Below are 18,902 nucleotides of genomic sequence, written 5' to 3'. Positions count from 1 at the left end.
GGTAACAGTTCCTCTGCCTAGTTTCCATGTGTAAATCGTACCCATGTATTGGTTGTGTTGGACTAGAAACATCGAATAGTTATTTTGCATCTGTCTCTTTCTTTCTTCCCACCTAACCATAAGCTTGTCAAGGAAAGGCATTTCAAGTTACTCCTTTACCCAACCCCTGTCAGAAACCAGGAAGGCATAATAAAGAGTAAGCTTCAGAAGGAAGCAATGCCTTCAGCCACTCTGTTAACCTGACTTCCTCATCAGGGCAGAAAATAACATGTAACTGAAGGATGCTGCAATGACTTTGGGATGGGGCTCTCTTTATTCTTATGCCTTCTCTTTGAGTCTTAGACATATACAGGGAGTGACCCTGAACTGGTGCACTCTGGAAGTTCATTACAATGTTAAGTTCTCCAGGATGGGACATTCGCCGCTCCTTCTCTAGTTCCCAAAGCAGGCACTGGGAGAGCTTGACCTAAAAAGTCAGTATGCCACTGGGGGAGCTCAGTCACACCCCTTTTAATAACTGCTAGAGAAGCTTGGTGGAGAGTTTCTCGAGCTTTTGTGAAGTGTCACACACAGGATCAAGTCATCCAACAGCTGGGTTCTGCTGTCCGTGGATCACACCAGGAGTGTCATGCCCACTCACCTGTTTTCGAATGTCATCCTTTGTCGTTTTCCTGATTGGCTGGCTTGGTATGTGCACTGGACTCTGTGACTGGGACTCTTCAGTCACACCATACACTGACTAGAAGAGGAAGCAAAAATCTGAATCACACACCCTCAGTGTTGGGGGCGGACCAGGAGCTAAACCATCATCTCATTCTTTCAACTGTCTCTGTGGCATCCAGCCACGTGACTGGCCTCTGTTTGCATTTCTCCCATGGTAGACCTGTTGAGGGACCACATCCTCTTTGGGTTACATCATTGGGAAAAATCCTTCATTCCTCAAGGAAATGCTCTCCTTGTGTAGCATTGTTTCTCTTAACAGCCCAGAGGCCAACCAACTTCAAAGATTAGTTGGGGGTCCTCCATAGAGAAGTACATGGCTGAACCCCACCCCAGATGGACTGACTTGGGATTCTCATGGGTGGGTTTGGGAGTCTGTACTTTAAACAAATACCCCAGGTGATTTGGGGTCAACACTGAGCTCAAGAACATAGCTAAAAGGTACATTAAAAATTCCCCATGGGTCTCCTGCTGGTCAGCAGATGCCACATCCATCTGATGTGGCATCTGCTGACCAGCAGGCTTCCTGACTAGTGCTCCTTCTAAATTAAGGAATTTTCTGGCCTCAGTTTCTGTACAAGTCCACAGTTATGGCTACTGTCAAGTTGTTCATGGTGTTATAATCAGGGAAAGAAATAGCCCTGAAGGACATGTGTCTATACAATCACAAAGGCTCAGATAACTACACAGAGCTTCATAAAATTCTGGGATATTAGAATTAGGGGTCCTTAAAGACTAAGTAAGGACAGTTAAAACTAGAGGTTTAAAATACAGCACAGTGGGTATTGTTATTTACCCAATAAACAAATTACATAAGTAAACTCAAGAAGTACGTACCTGGGGTTTCAGTCTCTCTGTGTCTGTCTCTGTCTGTCTGTCTGTCTATCTGTCTGTCTGTCTCTCTCTCTCTCTCTCTCTCTCTCTCTCTCTCTCTCTCTCTCTCTCTCTCTCACACACACACACACACACACACACACACACACACACACACACACTAATTCTTGTCTAAATATCTGAAATCCTCTCAAATCCCAAATACCACAAGAGGAAAATGCTACACCTAATCTCATGGAATAGGTTCTGATCAAAACCCAGGACCACTGGAATATTATGTACCATTACCTTTGGGCTATGTACATAAGATGGCTATGAAGCAAGTGAGTTTTGTACTCAGACTTGGGTCCTACCCTCTAAGCTTGATAGGCATATTCGAGTATTCCAAACACTGAAACACTTCTGATCCAAAGTGCTCTGGGTTCATCCTTGGTCATTATGTGACTTGGGGATATACTCTAACCTTTTGAAATTAGTGTTAAGAGCACAGCCATGTTCTCCCATAGCATGCATGGTCTTGGAGAGGGTGAGCATATTGATGGAGGATGTCTGAGTATGGTCTCCATGGGGATGCTGTGGCCACTACCCGTTTTAGTCTAGTGAAATACAAGGAATTCTGGGGTTATTCAAAGTAGGGCAAGATGGCGGTGTGGGTTTTGACAATTTAGCTCTATTTAAACTCTGCCATTTGCTTCTAAGAACCCAGGCCTTTGTGCCTGCAGGCTCTTCTGGGTTTTATTCCAGTGGTTTCTTTTCTTCACTGCAGCCTCCCCAGAGCCAGTGGCTGCTTACCCTCCGTCTCAGGGGACCCTGCTTATATAAAGCCTCTGGGGAGCCACACTCTGTCTTAGCTGCACCTCCAGCTAAACACTTTCCCATGTTTCCCAACACAGCACAATAGCCCCGTGGCCTGTGTTCTGGTTTCATCCCCTTCAAGACTCTGGGATCCCAAGATCTGGAACTTAACCCCAACAATTTGCACGGTGCTTAGAACGCACCAGCCCCCCAACAAATATTTCCAGAATTTATGAATAAAAGGATTTCGAAAAGATAAAGTGCAAGCAGAATGACAAGCGGAAGGATCGGTATGTGAAGAATACCAGAAACGGAGGGCTAGCCCCACCAGGAAGTGGTAATTCAACCACACCAGCGAACCTTTTTAACCTTTTGAGGATTCTTCAAACGTCGACATTTTCTGATATCCATTTCCGTTGTGTTCACACAGCCTGGCTGAGAGGGAAAAAAATAGTATAAATTACTAAGTGAAAATTATGCTTCCAATTGAATCTGAGCAATACCATCAGACCTAATCCTTCCCTTTGCAGATAATGCATAATCTTTTTCTCTTGCCATAATGCATGCTCCCGTGTGGAGGTCTCACCGGAAATACAAAATATGAGCTTATAATCAGGATTCCTTATGGAGGGTCTACTATGCATTTCTGCCATCAAACCTATGTTTCAAGTGGCCACAGTGCTTTGGGCCTTTGCTGTATTACATCTCTAACCATCTGAAAAAAAAAAAAACAATTCCCAAGTCAGGACAGGCAGGTTGTTTTTTTTTTTTTTTTTTTTTGGTATTGTTGCTTTTAATCAGTTTTTAGGAAGTCTGAAATAGTTTGTTCATTTTCACCTCCATTCCCTGGGGGCAATCAGGATCTGTTTTAATAATGTGAAATCAGAGACATAGTCAAGCTTCATTCTGTACTGATTTGTGAATTCATCTACTTGCTGAATTTTCTTTGTAATGTGCAGATCAATGTTCTCAGAGTGTAATGACCATTTACGGACTCGTGCAGAAGAGCAATAATTTTGAGTCACCCTGCATAACCATGCCTAGATGAGGCTGAACAGGAAGAAGCTCTGCTTCCCTCCTCCACTCCGTAAAGCAGCCTTTAGAGGGCTTATTTGGGTGCCAGGCTTTCTACATGTTTTTGTGTTCATCTTGGTGACTTTTCCATTTTCAGGAGTCTGCAAGCAGGGTATTGTGTAGCGTTCTAAAGGTGACGGGGTCTCCGATGTGCCATAGGAGAAAACAGAATGGCTGTGATCTGGCCTGAACCACAGTTGTGGGTTCAACGCAGTGAATCAGCATCATATATTAAATATGGTGTCTTCACACAAATATGGTGATCAAAATATGTGAACAGTTTCTGGAAGGAAGTTAGCTCACCCAGGAGCAATTCTTCAATATTCACTAATTCGGAGTTTTCAAAGACTTTATAGACCCTAACTCTGGTAGATGACAAGGCTTAACAGTATATGAAAAGAATATCTTAAGGTTTGGGGCTTAATGGTGGCAGACACGAACATTGCTAATCTGGAGGAATGGAGACTTCGGGACTCCAAAATTCCTGTCTTGGCATCCCATTGTTTCCCCATTTCCAGTCCTACATTTTCCCCAGTGTATAATTTTTAAAAGATGGAACTGATACCCGCCCCCCAGGAGATCTACGGAGAGAATATGAAGGAATGGAAAGAGCAATCTCACAAGGCTTAGCAACTATTTTAAGGAAGAGTCACTCGGTCACTAAAGACAGTCCTAAAGAATGAGTGGGCAGATCCAGCGCAGGGAACCAAGCAGAACTTCCTCACCACTGGCCTGTGGACATCCCAAAAGGCCCGTTCTTGACTATCCAAAATTTTCCTTTCTGTCTTATCCTTTTTCCGATCAATCCTGAAAGAGTAAAGAGAGGAAGTGAGAAGTGTTTGTACTGTTTTCTCTGCTGCCTCCTCAGCCCTTCTGATCCTGCTTCTAGGGGCTAAGCTTGAACCCAAGACCATTGCCCCCCATGTGGCCCCTCACAACCTCCACATGTGGCAAGAGCTTGTTTTAGGCTGGATTATGTTATCATTTGTGAGCCATGAACACGATAGGCAGGCAGGAAGAACAGGCAGAAACAGAGCTGCCCACAAGATGTATCAAGATCTGGGTTACTAAGGACCGAATTCTCCATCGGTCTGCCCCTACTCCAGAGCCAATTCTGCCTGTGTGACTTGATAAGAAAGGACACAGCAACCTGTTTGCCAATGCTCCATCTCAGACATGCAAGATAAAAAGCAGTTAAAATGTCTGTAAAATACTCCAATTATGTGTTTTGAGAGTCACTTAAACCATCTGGATTTCTAAAGGCACAGTAGTGGCCCTAGCCTGTGACAAGACCCCAGTGACGAATATCACCAGCCTCAGTTGGGAAAGGCACCAACTGCAGCAGGGAAATTATTAATGGCAAAGCCAGATTCTGTGTGTTCTGATCGGGAGCCCACAAAAGACTCCCCGCCCCCCAAGCATGTATCATTTCACATCATCTAAGTAAAAAGCAACTCAGATTAATTGCCATGTGATTTGTGGTTCTCAGCTCTCTTGGGAGTCCTTTAGTTTACTGGACTGAAATAAACCCATAACCACCCTGTGATTCTTGTGATAATTGCTGTGTACTTAAATGGCCCGCAATTATTATATAATCACAGAGTTAATCAGAAAAGTTAATGGAGAAAAGCCATATATGTATAAAGTGACAGTTTCCCCCTCCCCTTCATAGCGTGATGCTGTTGGATTCTGGGAGAGCTAATACATGCTTCTCTTTGCTTCCCAGTGACTTGTGAGCATCTAGACACAGCTCTACCTCAGTCCATCCAGACCTGAGTCCCTCTTCCCACCAGCTCTCCCACCACCTTCTACTTCCCAGATGGTTTCCTGCAGTCACTTAGGACCTAGTACCTGGTGTCTGCCTTCCCTTAGGGACATCTGGGAACACTGCATTGGGAAAGAACCAGCAGGTGGCTGGCATCATGGACAGGGGAAAGGTAGAGATGACTGAGGGACGGTGACAGTAATGATGGCATGCGGGCTGCTGGACCAGATGGCCTCAGGTCATTTCCAATGGTGACCATTGGTGATCTATCCTAATCACACCCCCACATCTGACCCTAAGTGTTGAGTGGGACCACCCCCAGAGCATGAAAGGGCTTCTTGGAAGCTGTATAGGGCCTGTACATCTACAAGGGGTTCTCAGAGACAAAGTCCCTTCTTCTTCCAGCTCAGCCTCCTTCCCATCCCTCTTCTGTCCTCCTTTGCCGATTGGTACTGCTGGCTAAGCTAGACACCATCCATGTGAGGAAAAAGGGAGACCCTATCATAGCAATTCCATGTCCCAGAATTCCATGGGCCTAGGTGACAACTCTGTTTATGGGCTGCGGGGGCTGCGGGGGGGGGGGGTATTCATTCCCCATGTCTCATGTTTCCTTATAGAAGAAGCAATCTCCATTCTGTTCTACCTCTTATTCCTCCGTTCCTCTGTGCCCTTTGAGGAAGATGAATGAGCTAACCTACTGGGAGATTGGAAGGGAGGAAATGAGAAAGCTCAAACTGGTCCTTCTGGGTTAGCCCGAGCTCAGCATATCGGCTCTCTGAGGTAAGCTTATGGGGGGAGTCAGCTCTGTTCTGGCAGAGGGATCCTGTAGATACCCACCTCTGCCTAGGAAGGACATAGCTCCTAAGCCATGTCTCATAATGTAGCTTCAGCCACTGAACCCAGAAGTCTAAATTCTGTGCCTTATTTTTCCATTATTTTTCGGCTTCATTCCTATATGGAAGATAATGAGAGTGAACTTATCTCTCTTCTGATATAAATACAAAAGGCCCCCCCTAGGCTTCTGAGCACTCGGTCCCAACTATTGGAGCTGTTTGGGGGAGAGTGTGAAGTCAATAGGAGGTGGGGCCTGTAGTGGAAGTGGGTCCCTCAGGGGCAGGCCCTTGGAGGCATAGCCTAGACCTGGTTCTGGTTTAGCTCCCTCAGCTTCCTGATAATCCATGATGTAAGCAGCCACTGCCATACACTCCCACAACCATACCATATCTTCCACCATGATGTAGCAAACCCTCACCCCCCAAACCACGTACCCAAGTAAACCTTTCTTCCATGAAGTTGCTTCTGTCATAGTATTGAGAAAAGTAACTAAGATATCCTTAAATTTCAACATGTTATCCTATGGAGTCAAGGCCTCTAGCTCTACCATGACCTTGGCCTGGTGTTTTCCAGGCTCAGAGCGCAGACATCTTGTGGAAATCTCTGGGCAAACAGGTGCATCTTTGGGCTCTGCATTTGACAGGATTCTCTTTGTCTGATGAAGTTGTCCTAGCAAGACCTCAGATCTAGACATGAAACCTGTTCATGAGGGTCTTCCTATTATTTATTCAGTTTCTCCTGGGGGATGAGCGAGACTAACCCGGTGGGAACCTCACTTTGACCACCACACCCTTCCAGCGCCTCCAGAGAACTCTAGAGAGTTCTTTTCTCTCCCAGAAGCCCCTGCTGCATCCACCTACTTCACTTGCGCCTCTGCTTGCATAAAGATGAATTCCCACTTCCTTGCAAAGGCCCTCTGGAGTCTCGCTAAGTTTTCCTGGTGAGAAATAAAAATCAATAAGAAGGTATTAATCATCATAAGCTAATATACCGGCGTCTATGCTTATTACAAGACAGCCATCCTTTTTGGTTTCCTCCCATCAAAATAGCAGGGTCTCAGACTAAAGCCAGTGGACATGAACCCAAATTTGCCTTTGCACCAGGCCCAATTGAATTGCTTAACTCTTAATGCTCATTTATAAGTGTATTAAGTCTGAAGTCCCTGGTTCACCCTGGTTCACCCTGATTCATCTCTTCTTGGGTGTTATTTTGAGAACACAAGTCACATAGAGCTTGAAATAGAGGCTACTGGAAATGTTGCCCGGTCTCTGTTAGGGAAAGAGTGTCAGGGTCATCCCACAGCAAAGCTCAGGATGGAACTCTTGAGTATAATTCTTCCAGTGGGGAGCCGGGGAGGCTACAGGAAAGGGGGACCTAGAGTGCTTTACATGGGAACTTTCTAAGATCAGGATTCAGAAGTGGACTAAAGAGTGACTGTTTATGATGTTCATGGAATGGAAAAAAGTCAGAAACAGAAAAAGAAAGAAAGAAAGGAAGGAAGGGAAAGAGGGAGGGAGGAAGAAAGGAAAGAAGAAGGAAGGAAGGAAGGAAGATCCTCCATCTAGGATCATCTTTAGAGGGAAAGGGGAGAGATGTTTTTCTCTCAGCCTGCAGACTTGTCTACTGGAGCCTTAGGACAATGAGAAGAGGCGTTTGACAGGACCTCTAATGATCTCCCTAATTCTGATTAATGCAGGACTGGAGCCTGTATTATGGTATGTATTTCCATAGAGCTCATGCCAACACTAATTGATTACCCTCATTAGTAGGTTATTAATATAAAAAAAGCCCTGTTTAAGGAACACACAAATTTGCACCAAGGTTTGGGGTACAACTACTTTTAAAGGAACTATTCCTTTGATGCTTGCACTGTTTGTAGGAAGTCCAGCTGGTGATACCTAAATGTCAATCACTTGGGGAAGCAGTGAACTATGACTCTGTCATGCTGTGGAATACTAGGCAGCTATTAAAATGGCAATCTAGTTAGTATTACTAACATAGAATGATTTCCTAGATGTTACAGTCTGTGATTAGAAGGAATAGTAAAACAAACAAACAAACAAACTGTATATATAGAAAAACTTAGTGGGAGAATCATAGGTTATTTTCTCTCTTTTTTTTTTTTGCTGTCTGAATTTTTGTTTCCCACAAAGAATATATGAAGCCAGAACATTTTAATAAAGTTAGTATGCTTTAGAAACAAAATGCATTTGTCGTTTCTGAGCATTTTTATGCAGAACTTAATCTCAGAAAAAAATTCTTTATGCTGTATGCTTTACAAATATCAAAACAGACCACTGTGGGGCAAAAGAACAGAAAACTGAAAAAAACACACCAGAAGTTGATGTGCCATTTCTGTGCAATATATTCCCCAAGACATAGAAATCCGGGGCAAGAACAACAGGAACCTTACTGACATGCTAGGGAAGTCACATGGTCATAGCAAAGCTGTTTGCCTTGGGCATGCAGCAAGTAAAACAGCCAGTTTTGCAAACAGAAGTGATATGACTATTTGGAACATCAGGACACACAGGTATGACCCAGCTCCCAGGATGCAAAGAGTCACAGACACACTATTGCAGGTTAGGAGACAATCACACAGGCTGGTCCAACATGCGATGTGATATGCAAACATTAACCAGATCCTTCTCTACTCTGCCTCCCAAACACAAGTCTGTGATACCAACAGGCTCAAAGAAGGCAGCATGCCATGTCCAAGCCCTGCTCTCTAGTGGCTATGCTTTTGCCTTTGGGTGGTGGTGAGGGGAGCCATGGTCTAGTTGACTGGCTAGATTTGGGCATGGGGACTCAGGAGAGGCAAAGCCTAGCAGAGAAGAGCCTCACTGTGTTTCTTTTGGAAGACTGAGGCAGACAGGGACCTTGGGAAGGTGGTAGGTGTAATGATGCTGTTGATCCTCTAGTGTCAAGGGGGGCTTCTCCACTATCCTTAACATTATCTCGTGTCCCCTAGCTGTCACTCTTTAGTTGGTTCAGTTCATCAATGTGTGTGTGTGTGTGTGTGTGTGTGTGTGTGTGTGTGTGTGTGTGTGTTGCAGGAGGGGTACATGAACACATAACAAACTTCCCTGGTTCTCTGTGTTGCCTGTGAAACGGGGGAAAGATTCTGCAACCAGAAGTTAAACACATATTCACAATGATACGTGAATCTTTGTGTCCTCAGTTTTTTTTCCTTTCCAAACTCTGCCAAGTGGATGGGGCTAGACCAGAGTGAGGAAGTGGAATGCCTAACTCTTGCAAGGAAATAGATCTTATGGACAAAGATAGAGGAAGGCAAGTGGACGGGGAAAAGAGACCTCCCTTGTCATGGGTGCCTTGTCTTATTTTCTGGATGGAATTTTGTTCTTGGATTCTGTCTCTACTACTCAGCTCAGGAGAGGGATATAAAGGTGAAATTTTAAATTTTGATCTTAAACTTGTTGTACAGAAAATCTGACAGTTTTCCTTCCAGAAAAAATTGTGAAGCCCAACACATGGATACAGTTATATACCAGAATCAGGACTCAGGACAGTTCCATTACTTCTCCAAGGCCCCTGGGATATCTTTATGGTCATCCCCCAACCCATCTATAACCATAGCTATTGATCTGTTTTCCCTTGTGATATATGTGCTGTCTTTGCAAGAGTATCAAACAATGGGATGGACTGCTTAAGACTGGATTCTTTCACTCAACATGATGCTTTCAATACTTACCAAATAGTGTATAATAAGAATCAATTCCTTTCTACTGCAGAATACCATTCCATTGTATGGATGTACCTAGTTAGTTAGGGTACTAAGTACATTGTAGGATGTACCTAGTAAGTTAGGTACTTTTGTCTATTAAGATGTATTTGGGTTGTTTACAGCCTTGGGGCACCATATATAAAGCTAATACAGACAGTAACATGGTAATTTTGATGTGAAATAGATTCTAATTTCTCTACTTGATTGCATGTGGTAACTGTATATTCAGCTTTATAAGAAATTGCCAAAACATGTACCATTTTTCCCATTCTCCCAGTAATACAAAAGAGTGTAGTGGCTAGCCATTCCAGCTTTGATCTGGAAGTTCCAACCCCCATTGAGGCTTCGGTAACTGTCACGCCTACAAGGAGGGGCCAAGAGAGGGCCCTGAAGACCTGAGATCTGGATGTGCCGCCTTCTCTTGGTTCCTGGACCCTGGATGCTAGAGGTAGACCGAGCAGAGTTCTCCAGAGAACACTGCCGGACTGCGACATACCTTCCCCAGACCTGCAACCTACCTATCCCTTCATTTGTAAGTTACGCCACTAAATAAACCTTCCTTTTAACTACGTGGAGTGGCCTTAATAATTTCACCAATAAAAGAGCATGTTCCACATGTTCACTGTCACTCAGTGTCAGCTATACCTTCCATCTTACCCATTCTAATAGGTCTAATGGCACCTCATCATGGATTCAATCTGTTTCTCAGATGGCTAAGGGTGTTGAGCATCTTCTCATGTGTTTATCTGTCATCTTTTGTCCTCTTTGGTGAAATATCTGTGTAAGTTCTGTACCCATCATTATGGCATTTACTTATTTATCTAGATTAATGTATATATGAGACAGGGTCTCACCATATAGCCCAGGTTGGCCTCAAACTTACAATACTCCTCCCTTAGTTTCCTGGGTGCTGAGATTACAGGTATGTTCCACCAGGACCCACTTGAACCGTTTATTTTTAGCTGTTGAAGTTTGAGAGTTATTTATACAAGGATGCAATTGGACTGTCATGGCGAGAGTAGCGATAAAGAAGACACAGAAGAGACATCCTTCCCACCGCCTGGAAGGGAGCGCAGGGGGAAGAAAGGAAAACCCCAGGGCTTCGACAAAGCTGCGGAGCGGACATTCCTCCCGCCCTGGCCTGGGAGTCACCGTACTCACTGCTTCGTAGTCTGCCAGTTCCAGCCTCGCTTTGTTCTGCATTGTCCTCTTACAGAGGTAGATGGCTGCGGAAGAAGAGGAACCGCCATGTAAAGCCAGCAATGCCATGGAATGGATCCAGCTTGTGCCTGCCCAGCCAGTCACCCACTATACTGGTTAGTTACATGTCAACTTGACACACACTAAAGGCGGGGAGGGAACCTCAATGAAGAAAAGGCCTCTGTAAGATTGGGATGTACACAAGCTTGTAGACCATTTTCTTAATTAGTGACTGATGGGGGAGAGCCCAGCCTATTGGTGCAATTCCCAGGCTGGTGGTCCTGGGTTCTATAAGACAGCAGGCTGAGCAAACCATGAGGGGCAAGCCAGTAAGCAGCACCCCTCCCTGGCCTCTGCATCAGCCCCTGCCTCCAGGATCCTGCCTGTCTGAGCTCCTTTCCTGACTTCCTTTGACGATGAATAGTAATGTAGAAGTGTGAGCCAAATAAACTCTTTCTTCCCTAATTTGCTTTTGGTCATGGTGTTTCATCACAGCAATTGTAACCATAACTAAGATAGCCACCTAGACCATGCCAACAAGCAGCTCACCTAGACCATGCCAATGAGCGGCTCACCTAGACCATGCCAATGAGCAGCTGTCCAAGAGGAACAGCTTTTCAAGTGGATGTCATCGCATCTGTCACCCCCCTTCTTCCCTCTGCTGTGCACCGAACACCCTCTGCCCAGCGTGACCTTTCACAAGCATGACCATGACCTGCGTTGCATCCTCAGTGACAATAGAAGGAAGACCATCTTTAGGGTGCAAACACGGCCCTTTATAATCCCATCTTGTCTTGTCAAACCTTTACGAAGAAACCACCACTCTTAGCTCCTCATGCAGAGGCCAGAGGTCAACCTTCAGTGCCTTTCCTCAGGAGACCCTGTACCCCTCTTAGGTCTTGAAACAGGGTCTCCCACTGAAACATGGGGCTTGCTAATGAGTGCTAGGATTCTCCTGTCTCTGCCTCCCCAGCATGGGGTTTACAAGTGTGCATCGCCATATCCAGCTTTTCATGTGAGTGACCACGAGGACAGACCACAGCCTGGGCCTGCCCAGTGGCCTGACACCTTTCTTATGCCCGCTAGGAAATACCTTGCTGGTTCAAATGACTGACTTGGTTTTGTTTTTGTTTTTGTTTTTTTCCTGGAAGCCTAAGATTCTGAGAACCCTGTGGCTAGCAGCTTTCTTTCCAGTATGCCTACACTCCTGTATTCTACAGTCTGTGCTGCCCAGGGCCAGCTGTGGGCTGTGGTTGTCCCCAAATCTCCTTATGTCAGTTCAAGTGTACTCACTATTTTAACAACAACAACAACAACACAGACACATGCGTATACATGCATACACACACACACACACACACACACACACACACACACACACACACACACATCAGACCTTTGGTTTGACTTAATGAATTTTCCATTTAACAACAGTGGGAAAGCTGAATGGATGTACTAGAAACCACAGTTATGGATTGCAAATTTCTGATCTTTTCCTAGGCTGCTGAAGTGTGAAGTGTCACTCTCTTGGGAGGCTGGGCAGTGGCAGCGAGCCATGGTGCCCACAAGCTCACTAGGGGAAAGAATTAATACCGTGCAGTGTGCCGAGTTGCTAAGTGAGGGATTCTGGTAGGTGGATGTGTATTTTGATGTGGGATATTTGCAGGTTACATTGGGAATATCAGTATATAACCTTATTACACGTTGAGGACTATCAGTACCAATGAAATTACTGTTAAAAGAAAGAGTGGTTGTGTCTCTGAAGACATCGCTAAATGGTTTGGAACTTGGAACGAGCTAATAAATCAAGAAGAGTTGACTGAGGTAATTGCTGGTGAATTTGTTACAGAGGCGGCATCTGGAAAAAAAAGCAATAAAAATGTAGGAGGGGCCAATATTCATGTGGTTTAAAAAATTCTTAATGCAGCTTAATATTCAAACTGGATGGTTTCTTTAAAAAAGAAACCAAAGTCTTTGGAATCTACAGTCAAAGAAAAGTCCTCGATCTTACCATGGACTGCCATATGTTCCTTTGCATAACATATTCATCTAGAGCAGTGGTTCTCAACCTTCCTAAGGCTGCAACCACTTAATACCCTTCCTCATGTTGTGGTGACCTCCAACCATAAAATTATTATTATTTTTTTGCTACTTCACGACTTTAGTTTTGCTACTGTTATGAATCATAATGTAAATTTGATATGCAGGATATCTGATATGCGACCCCTAAAGGGGCTGTGACCCACAGGTTGAGAACTGCTGATCTGGAGGGCTTGAAGTACCTGCCCTCATGTCTTCTGGGTTTCACTTTACTAGCTCTTGCCATGAACCGAGCATCCAGAAGTCTGCATTGTGCCTGATAAAGAACTGTCAGCTCTGAACAAAGTACCTCTCTCAGCTTCTAGGGCCACAGACAGCCTGTGGGATTGGGGTAATCAAGCCGGAAGCTTGGCATGCCACCTGCCTCGTTTCTATCCCTGGTGAGCCAATGGAGGTGGCAGCTACTTTGACAAAGCGTTTTCTGTTGGTTGAATGTGAAACTCAGAGATGTCTAACTCAAGGGCTGGGAGTAGCAGGGTGGCTCAGTGGGTATGGAGGCGTGGTATTCAAGCTTGAGGACCTCATTTTTAATTCCCAGATTCCAAGTAAAAAGCATCCACACCCACATGCATACACCCCTTACCCCCCCCAAAGTAGATAGAGTGGGGAGGGGGTAACACAGATTTTGACTATGGGTTTTATGCAGGTGGGATCATCCCAAGAAATTTCTATCCTGGGTCAGAACGGCCAGACAGGTTATAGAGTGCTGAGCAAGGAACACAAGGCTGGTGTTGTAGCTGCTGACCATGATCCCACAGGCTTCGACTTCCAACCTGTTTCTCTGTGGCTAATGCCACACCAGAAACCTGTTCACCACAGGGAACAGGTGCTCTTGGCACTTACAGGCTTGTCTGTACCATTGGGTAGCCTTCTCCAGAGCGCTGGTTCCAGTGACCTCTAGTGGTGATAGCCAGTCCTGCAAGAGGACCTCTGGGGACCGTGAAGTCCCACACTGGATTGTCCTATTTGTTTGTCTGTCTACCTATCTATCTTTCTACTTACCTGCCTGCCTGCCTGCCTCTATCTATCCATCTATCTACCTATTTATCTATCTATCTATCTACCTACCTAACCTATCTTCTTTCTTTCTTTCTTTCTATCTATCTATCTATCTATCTATCTATCTATCTATCTATCTATCTAATCTACCTATCATCTATCATTTATTTATTTTTATTTATACTAAAAATTAATTATCTCTACCTCCAAACTTCTCCTCGGCTTCACTTGGATGTGCTCACTGCAATGTGTCACCCTAACAAGAACACATTGTGTCTAACACACCAAATAGGGAACAGATTCATGTACTGTTAAGATACAAGGGACTGAGTTATACAGATGACTCAGGGGGTAAAGGAGTTTTCTGTCAAGTCTGGCAACTTGAGTTCGGTCCCTGGAATCCACAGGGTGAAAGGAGAGAATTGACTCCTGCAAGTTGTCTGTGTGTGTGTCCACGACTGTGTCTAATGTGTGTGTGTGTGTGTGTGTGTGTGTGTGTGTGTGTGCATGTACACACAGACACACACACAATAAGTGTAATGAACTGTTTTTCTTTTTTTTAAAAAAGATATCTGGAACTGATTTATTTTAGTGAACATAAAACCTGATCCATTCACGCTGAGTCACGTGACAACAGCACCTGCTTATGCTGAGCTTAGCAACCATCAGGCTCCACCTCAGGGACCTTACAAATGTGAACTCTGCGTAGTCCTCATGATAACTCTACCAGGTAGGTTTGGTTAGGATCCCCACATTTAAGCTAATGAAGGGACTTTCGCCAGTCATTCCTCATTGCTAGGCATCCCAAAGGGCTCCCAGAGATGGCCGAGTCAGCTGAACCTTCTCTACGTGACTACTAGGGCTTTTATTACATAACCTGTCTGGGACTGTGTTCATCTTGATTGTCAACTTGATGGGATTTAGAGTCACCTAGGAGATGAACTTCTGGGCACGTCTGTGAGGCTGTTTCTGGGAAGGTTTAACTGTGGAGGGCAGACCCACCTTCCACGTGGATAGCACCATTGCATGGACTGGGGTCCTGTTTTAAACACAGAACTGAGCACCGGGATTTAGTGGGTCTCCGCTTCCTGACTGCAGATGTAATGTGACGGGCTGCCTTACCCTCCTGCAGCCGCACCTTCCCACCATGAGAGCCCGACAAACCATTAGGTCCTTAAGTCTCTCTGGCTAGGCATTTTGCCATAGTAGTGAGACAAACCACAATGTCCCTCCCAAACTATTCAACTTTCTCACTTACCTTCCTCCGCCCTCCTTCTGTCTACATGCCACTTTTTCAGCCAGCAAGACTGTGACTTGGTCAGACTTGTGACGCAGACACTAACACAGGGTATATCATTAGGCAATGCTTGTTGAATGAATAAAAGTTTCTGGTCCTTGAGCAATCTAATTCATTCTTTTCCTGAATTCTTAGCTCCAGTCTCGCCTCCTTCTGGGGAGAGGACCCTCAAGCTGTAACAATTTTGCATCACTGTAGCAACACCAACATCAGCCGCCACTGTGCCAGGGATGACATCCCCCAGGAGAGTGTTGACACCTTACTGTGCCACACAACAAAGCTCACCTGAGTCACTCAATCCCAACAAAGCAGAACCAGGAAACAAACAATGACGTTGCTCTGACTTTAATACGAGGTTCCGAGGCACAGAGAGGTTAGGGAACTTGCCGAGATCACACAGGGAACTTGCCAAGATCACACAGGACCAGTTAATTCTGAGGGTCCTCTTTGCACAATTCTTTCCTGGGAAGCTGACTTTCTGACTAAACCATCTCAGGGTTCCTTTCTTTTTATGTCCCACATCCTGATTTTCCCACCTGAGACTTCGCCATAGACTGAGGCACAGGAATGCAAAGTAATTTTATGTTAAGGGTATCCTGAAGTTATCCGCTGTTTCCGCCTCTGCTGAGGCTGCCCACTACTATTCTGAAATGGAGCTCTGTGGAGAAAATTCTGAGAGGGAGAAAAATCTGTCGTGCTGCATTCAGTGTAAGATGGTTGAATATATTTTACTTGTTTTGATCCAGGTGTCTGGTCTGACTCCACCTCCTGGCCCCTGCCTGAGGGGCACATGTAGATGGAACCGAGATATAATTATTCAAATGAGGAAATGGGGCTGTCCTTCAACCCGAAGCACTTGCTCTATGACAAAACACAGCTCCCACCCTGAGCTGGAAGCCTTGCTGGACCTGATGAACTACTGTGTAGGGAACAGCCAATTGGGAGGGTCACAGTGGTGCCCCAGGATAGATGAGCAGCAGATACCCCCCTGCCCTTCATCCGAGCACATCCTCTCGATTTATCGGCTCATTAGGCAAGGCCTCACTTGCCTGCATCTCCAGACTGTTCCCAGTGGCCTGTCTGCATCCCATAAACCCGTGCTTCCAAACAGCAGCGTGCCCTGCAGCTCTCCCTGCAGATCCCCGACCACCCAGTCCCCGCAACTGCAGCTGCCTTCCTGTCCCTCAGTTCTGCAAAGATCCAGGGGAGAAGCTCTTGGGATCACTGAGTGCCCTGGTCCTCAGGAGAGCCATGGTCTAGCCTGCACCAGCAGCTGCAAGAATGCCAGGCCAAGGGGTGGTGCTGTTGGCGTGGATGCCAGTCAGGACACACACAGGCGCAGGAGTGGGAATAGGCTGGAGTCACTCAGATCTGAGTTCAAACTCTGTTTCCAGGGAATGTCTATTGGTCACCTTCAATGAAGAACCAGAACCAGGAACTGGAGAGGTGATTCAAGAGTTAAGAGTACTTTCTGCTCTCCCTGAGGACCACAGATGGGTTCCCAGCACCCATATCCAGTGGTTCATAAAAACCTGTAACTCCAGCTTCACGGGATCTGATGCCCTCTTCTGGCCTCCATGTGTACTACACACATGCGGTATATATACACAGACAAGCAGGCACATGCACATAAATGAAAATAAATAACTTTAACATGTGATGTGGCGAATTGTAGAAAGGGACCAGAACCAGGCTGAAGTATAGCTTAGCACACATAAGGCTGTGGATTCGACCCCAGTGCTGTAAGAGAACCCACTTCAATCCAAACTAAACAAATGAAAAGATCTTAAGCAGTCACAAAACCCCAAACGGTACTGTAAGTAAAGATTTACTGAATAACACATATATCTTGTGCCACAGATCTCACCCTGGGGGTGATGTGAATGCCCAGGGCAGACCAGCCCCTGCCCTCTTGGGACTCACTATCAACTGGGAATTGACAAATGTGACCCTGTGAGGATATGGACATTCTGGGTGTCAAGGTTCTTCTTTTTTTTTTTTTTCACCTTAAGTTAGAGACAACATAATTTATTTAGAGAATTGGTTCATGGAAAATATTAAATAGTCACTATGAGAGTGTGGCAATACAGTTGTCCATCCCTTTATGCTTGTGTTCTCTCTCTTTCTCCCTCTCTCTTTCTCTCCTCTTAACTTCCAACTACCAAAATCACCAATAAGTTCTTAATTTTTTACAAGTATATGAGGATAGAAAAGGCCAGGGGAAGGAGCTCCTTGATGCAGCCCTCCCTGATGCCATGCCCTTAGAAGGAGCAATAAAAGCCCCTGTCACACAGTAAACCCATAAAAACCTGGTCCCTTTGCCCCTTCCCCTGGGAGGACTGCACCGCTCAGTGTGCTGTGTCTTTGTTCACCGTGGAAAACAGGGAACCTGATCTGTGTCAACCAGGGCTTAGCAGGCTCCAGAGCCCCTTTCCCCAGCACCGTGGTCACCAGGTGCCGAGCATTTGTCTTCAGTACTTCTAGGAGTGACAGGAAGTATAGGTCACATCATCTCTTCTCACCATAGTCAGTGTTCTCAGGTTCCCAGCAGTTTGAAGGCCAGAAGTAAGGAGCCTGCAACAGAGCACGGGACATCAGAACCAGAGGCACACAGCTGTAACTGTAACTGGGAAATGTAAGCTACAGGCAGACACTCCTTTGGTCTGGCACAGTTTCTTCTCTAACACCTGGGCAGAACCATGTTCCCAAAGCCATTGGCTTGGGCTTTGACACACCCCAACTCTCTGTCTCTACTCCCTCTGAGGCAGAGTCTGGGAGAAGGGCTAACAGTGGATGAGGAGGATGAGTGAGCATGTAGCACATGAGGATGCACTCCAGGGTGATACAGACCAAGGACAGTGCTTTCTTTCAGGCTCACTCGGATCAGCTTCCTAAGGTCACTAAAGCCACGTTCATCCTCTGAGTGTCCCCATCCCAAGGGGCTTAGATAGTGTCCCCAAATGCCCCCTTTGTAAGATGGGTGATAGCCACTCCTGTAGCAGTTTTTCTTCTAGAAGAAATGAGGGAAAGTATCTGTTCTCATCTGAACTCTAGTCCTCCAGATGTTCTCATCTGAACCCCAGTCCTCCAGATGTTCTTGTCTGAACTCTAGTCCTCCAGATGTTCTTATCTGAACCCTAGTCCTACAGGAGATGTTCTCATCTGAACCCTAGTCCTCCAGGAGACGTTCTCATAAGGGCCCTAGTCCTCCAAATGTTCTCATCTGAACCCCAGTCCTCCAGGAGATGTTCTCATCTGAACCATAGTCCTCCAGATGTTCTCATTTGAACCCCAGTCCTCCAGGAGATGTTCTCACTTGAACTCTAGTCCTCCAGATGTTCTCATCTGAACCATAGTCCTCCAGATGTTCTCATCTGAACCGTAGTCCTCCAGATGTTCTTGTCTGAACTCTAGTCCTCCAGATGTTCTTATCTGAACCCTAGTCCTAAAGGAGATGTTCTCATCTGAACCCTAGTTCTCCAGGAGACGTTCTCATCTGAATTCTAGTCTTCCAGAAGATGCTCTGAAGAGATAGGGTC

At 45.5% G+C, this 18,902-nt stretch overlaps 1 protein-coding gene across 3 annotated transcripts in view; it reads right to left on the bottom strand.

The window, feature by feature from the left end:
* Nucleotides 1–18,902, bottom strand: part of Rgs6 (regulator of G protein signaling 6) — a 515,794-nt gene that overhangs the window by 87,212 nt on the left and 409,680 nt on the right. For all 3 annotated transcript variants that reach the window (XM_059279351.1, XM_059279350.1, XM_059279349.1), the window contains exons 5-10: nucleotides 17,886–17,937; nucleotides 10,929–10,993; nucleotides 6,883–6,959; nucleotides 4,149–4,230; nucleotides 2,710–2,784; nucleotides 641–739 (exon numbers count right to left, since the gene is read on the bottom strand). In XM_059279351.1, coding sequence (XP_059135334.1) covers nucleotides 641–739; nucleotides 2,710–2,784; nucleotides 4,149–4,230; nucleotides 6,883–6,959; nucleotides 10,929–10,993; nucleotides 17,886–17,937 — 450 coding nt within the window. The remainder of the gene's footprint in view (nucleotides 1–640; nucleotides 740–2,709; nucleotides 2,785–4,148; nucleotides 4,231–6,882; nucleotides 6,960–10,928; nucleotides 10,994–17,885; nucleotides 17,938–18,902) is intronic.

This window comes from Peromyscus eremicus, chromosome 14, assembly GCF_949786415.1.
Source record: "Peromyscus eremicus chromosome 14, PerEre_H2_v1, whole genome shotgun sequence".
In the NCBI taxonomy this organism is placed as follows: Eukaryota; Metazoa; Chordata; class Mammalia; order Rodentia; family Cricetidae; genus Peromyscus; species Peromyscus eremicus.
The sequence above is the reverse complement of the archived record's forward strand: the minus strand, read 5'-3'. Positions and strand labels throughout refer to the sequence as shown.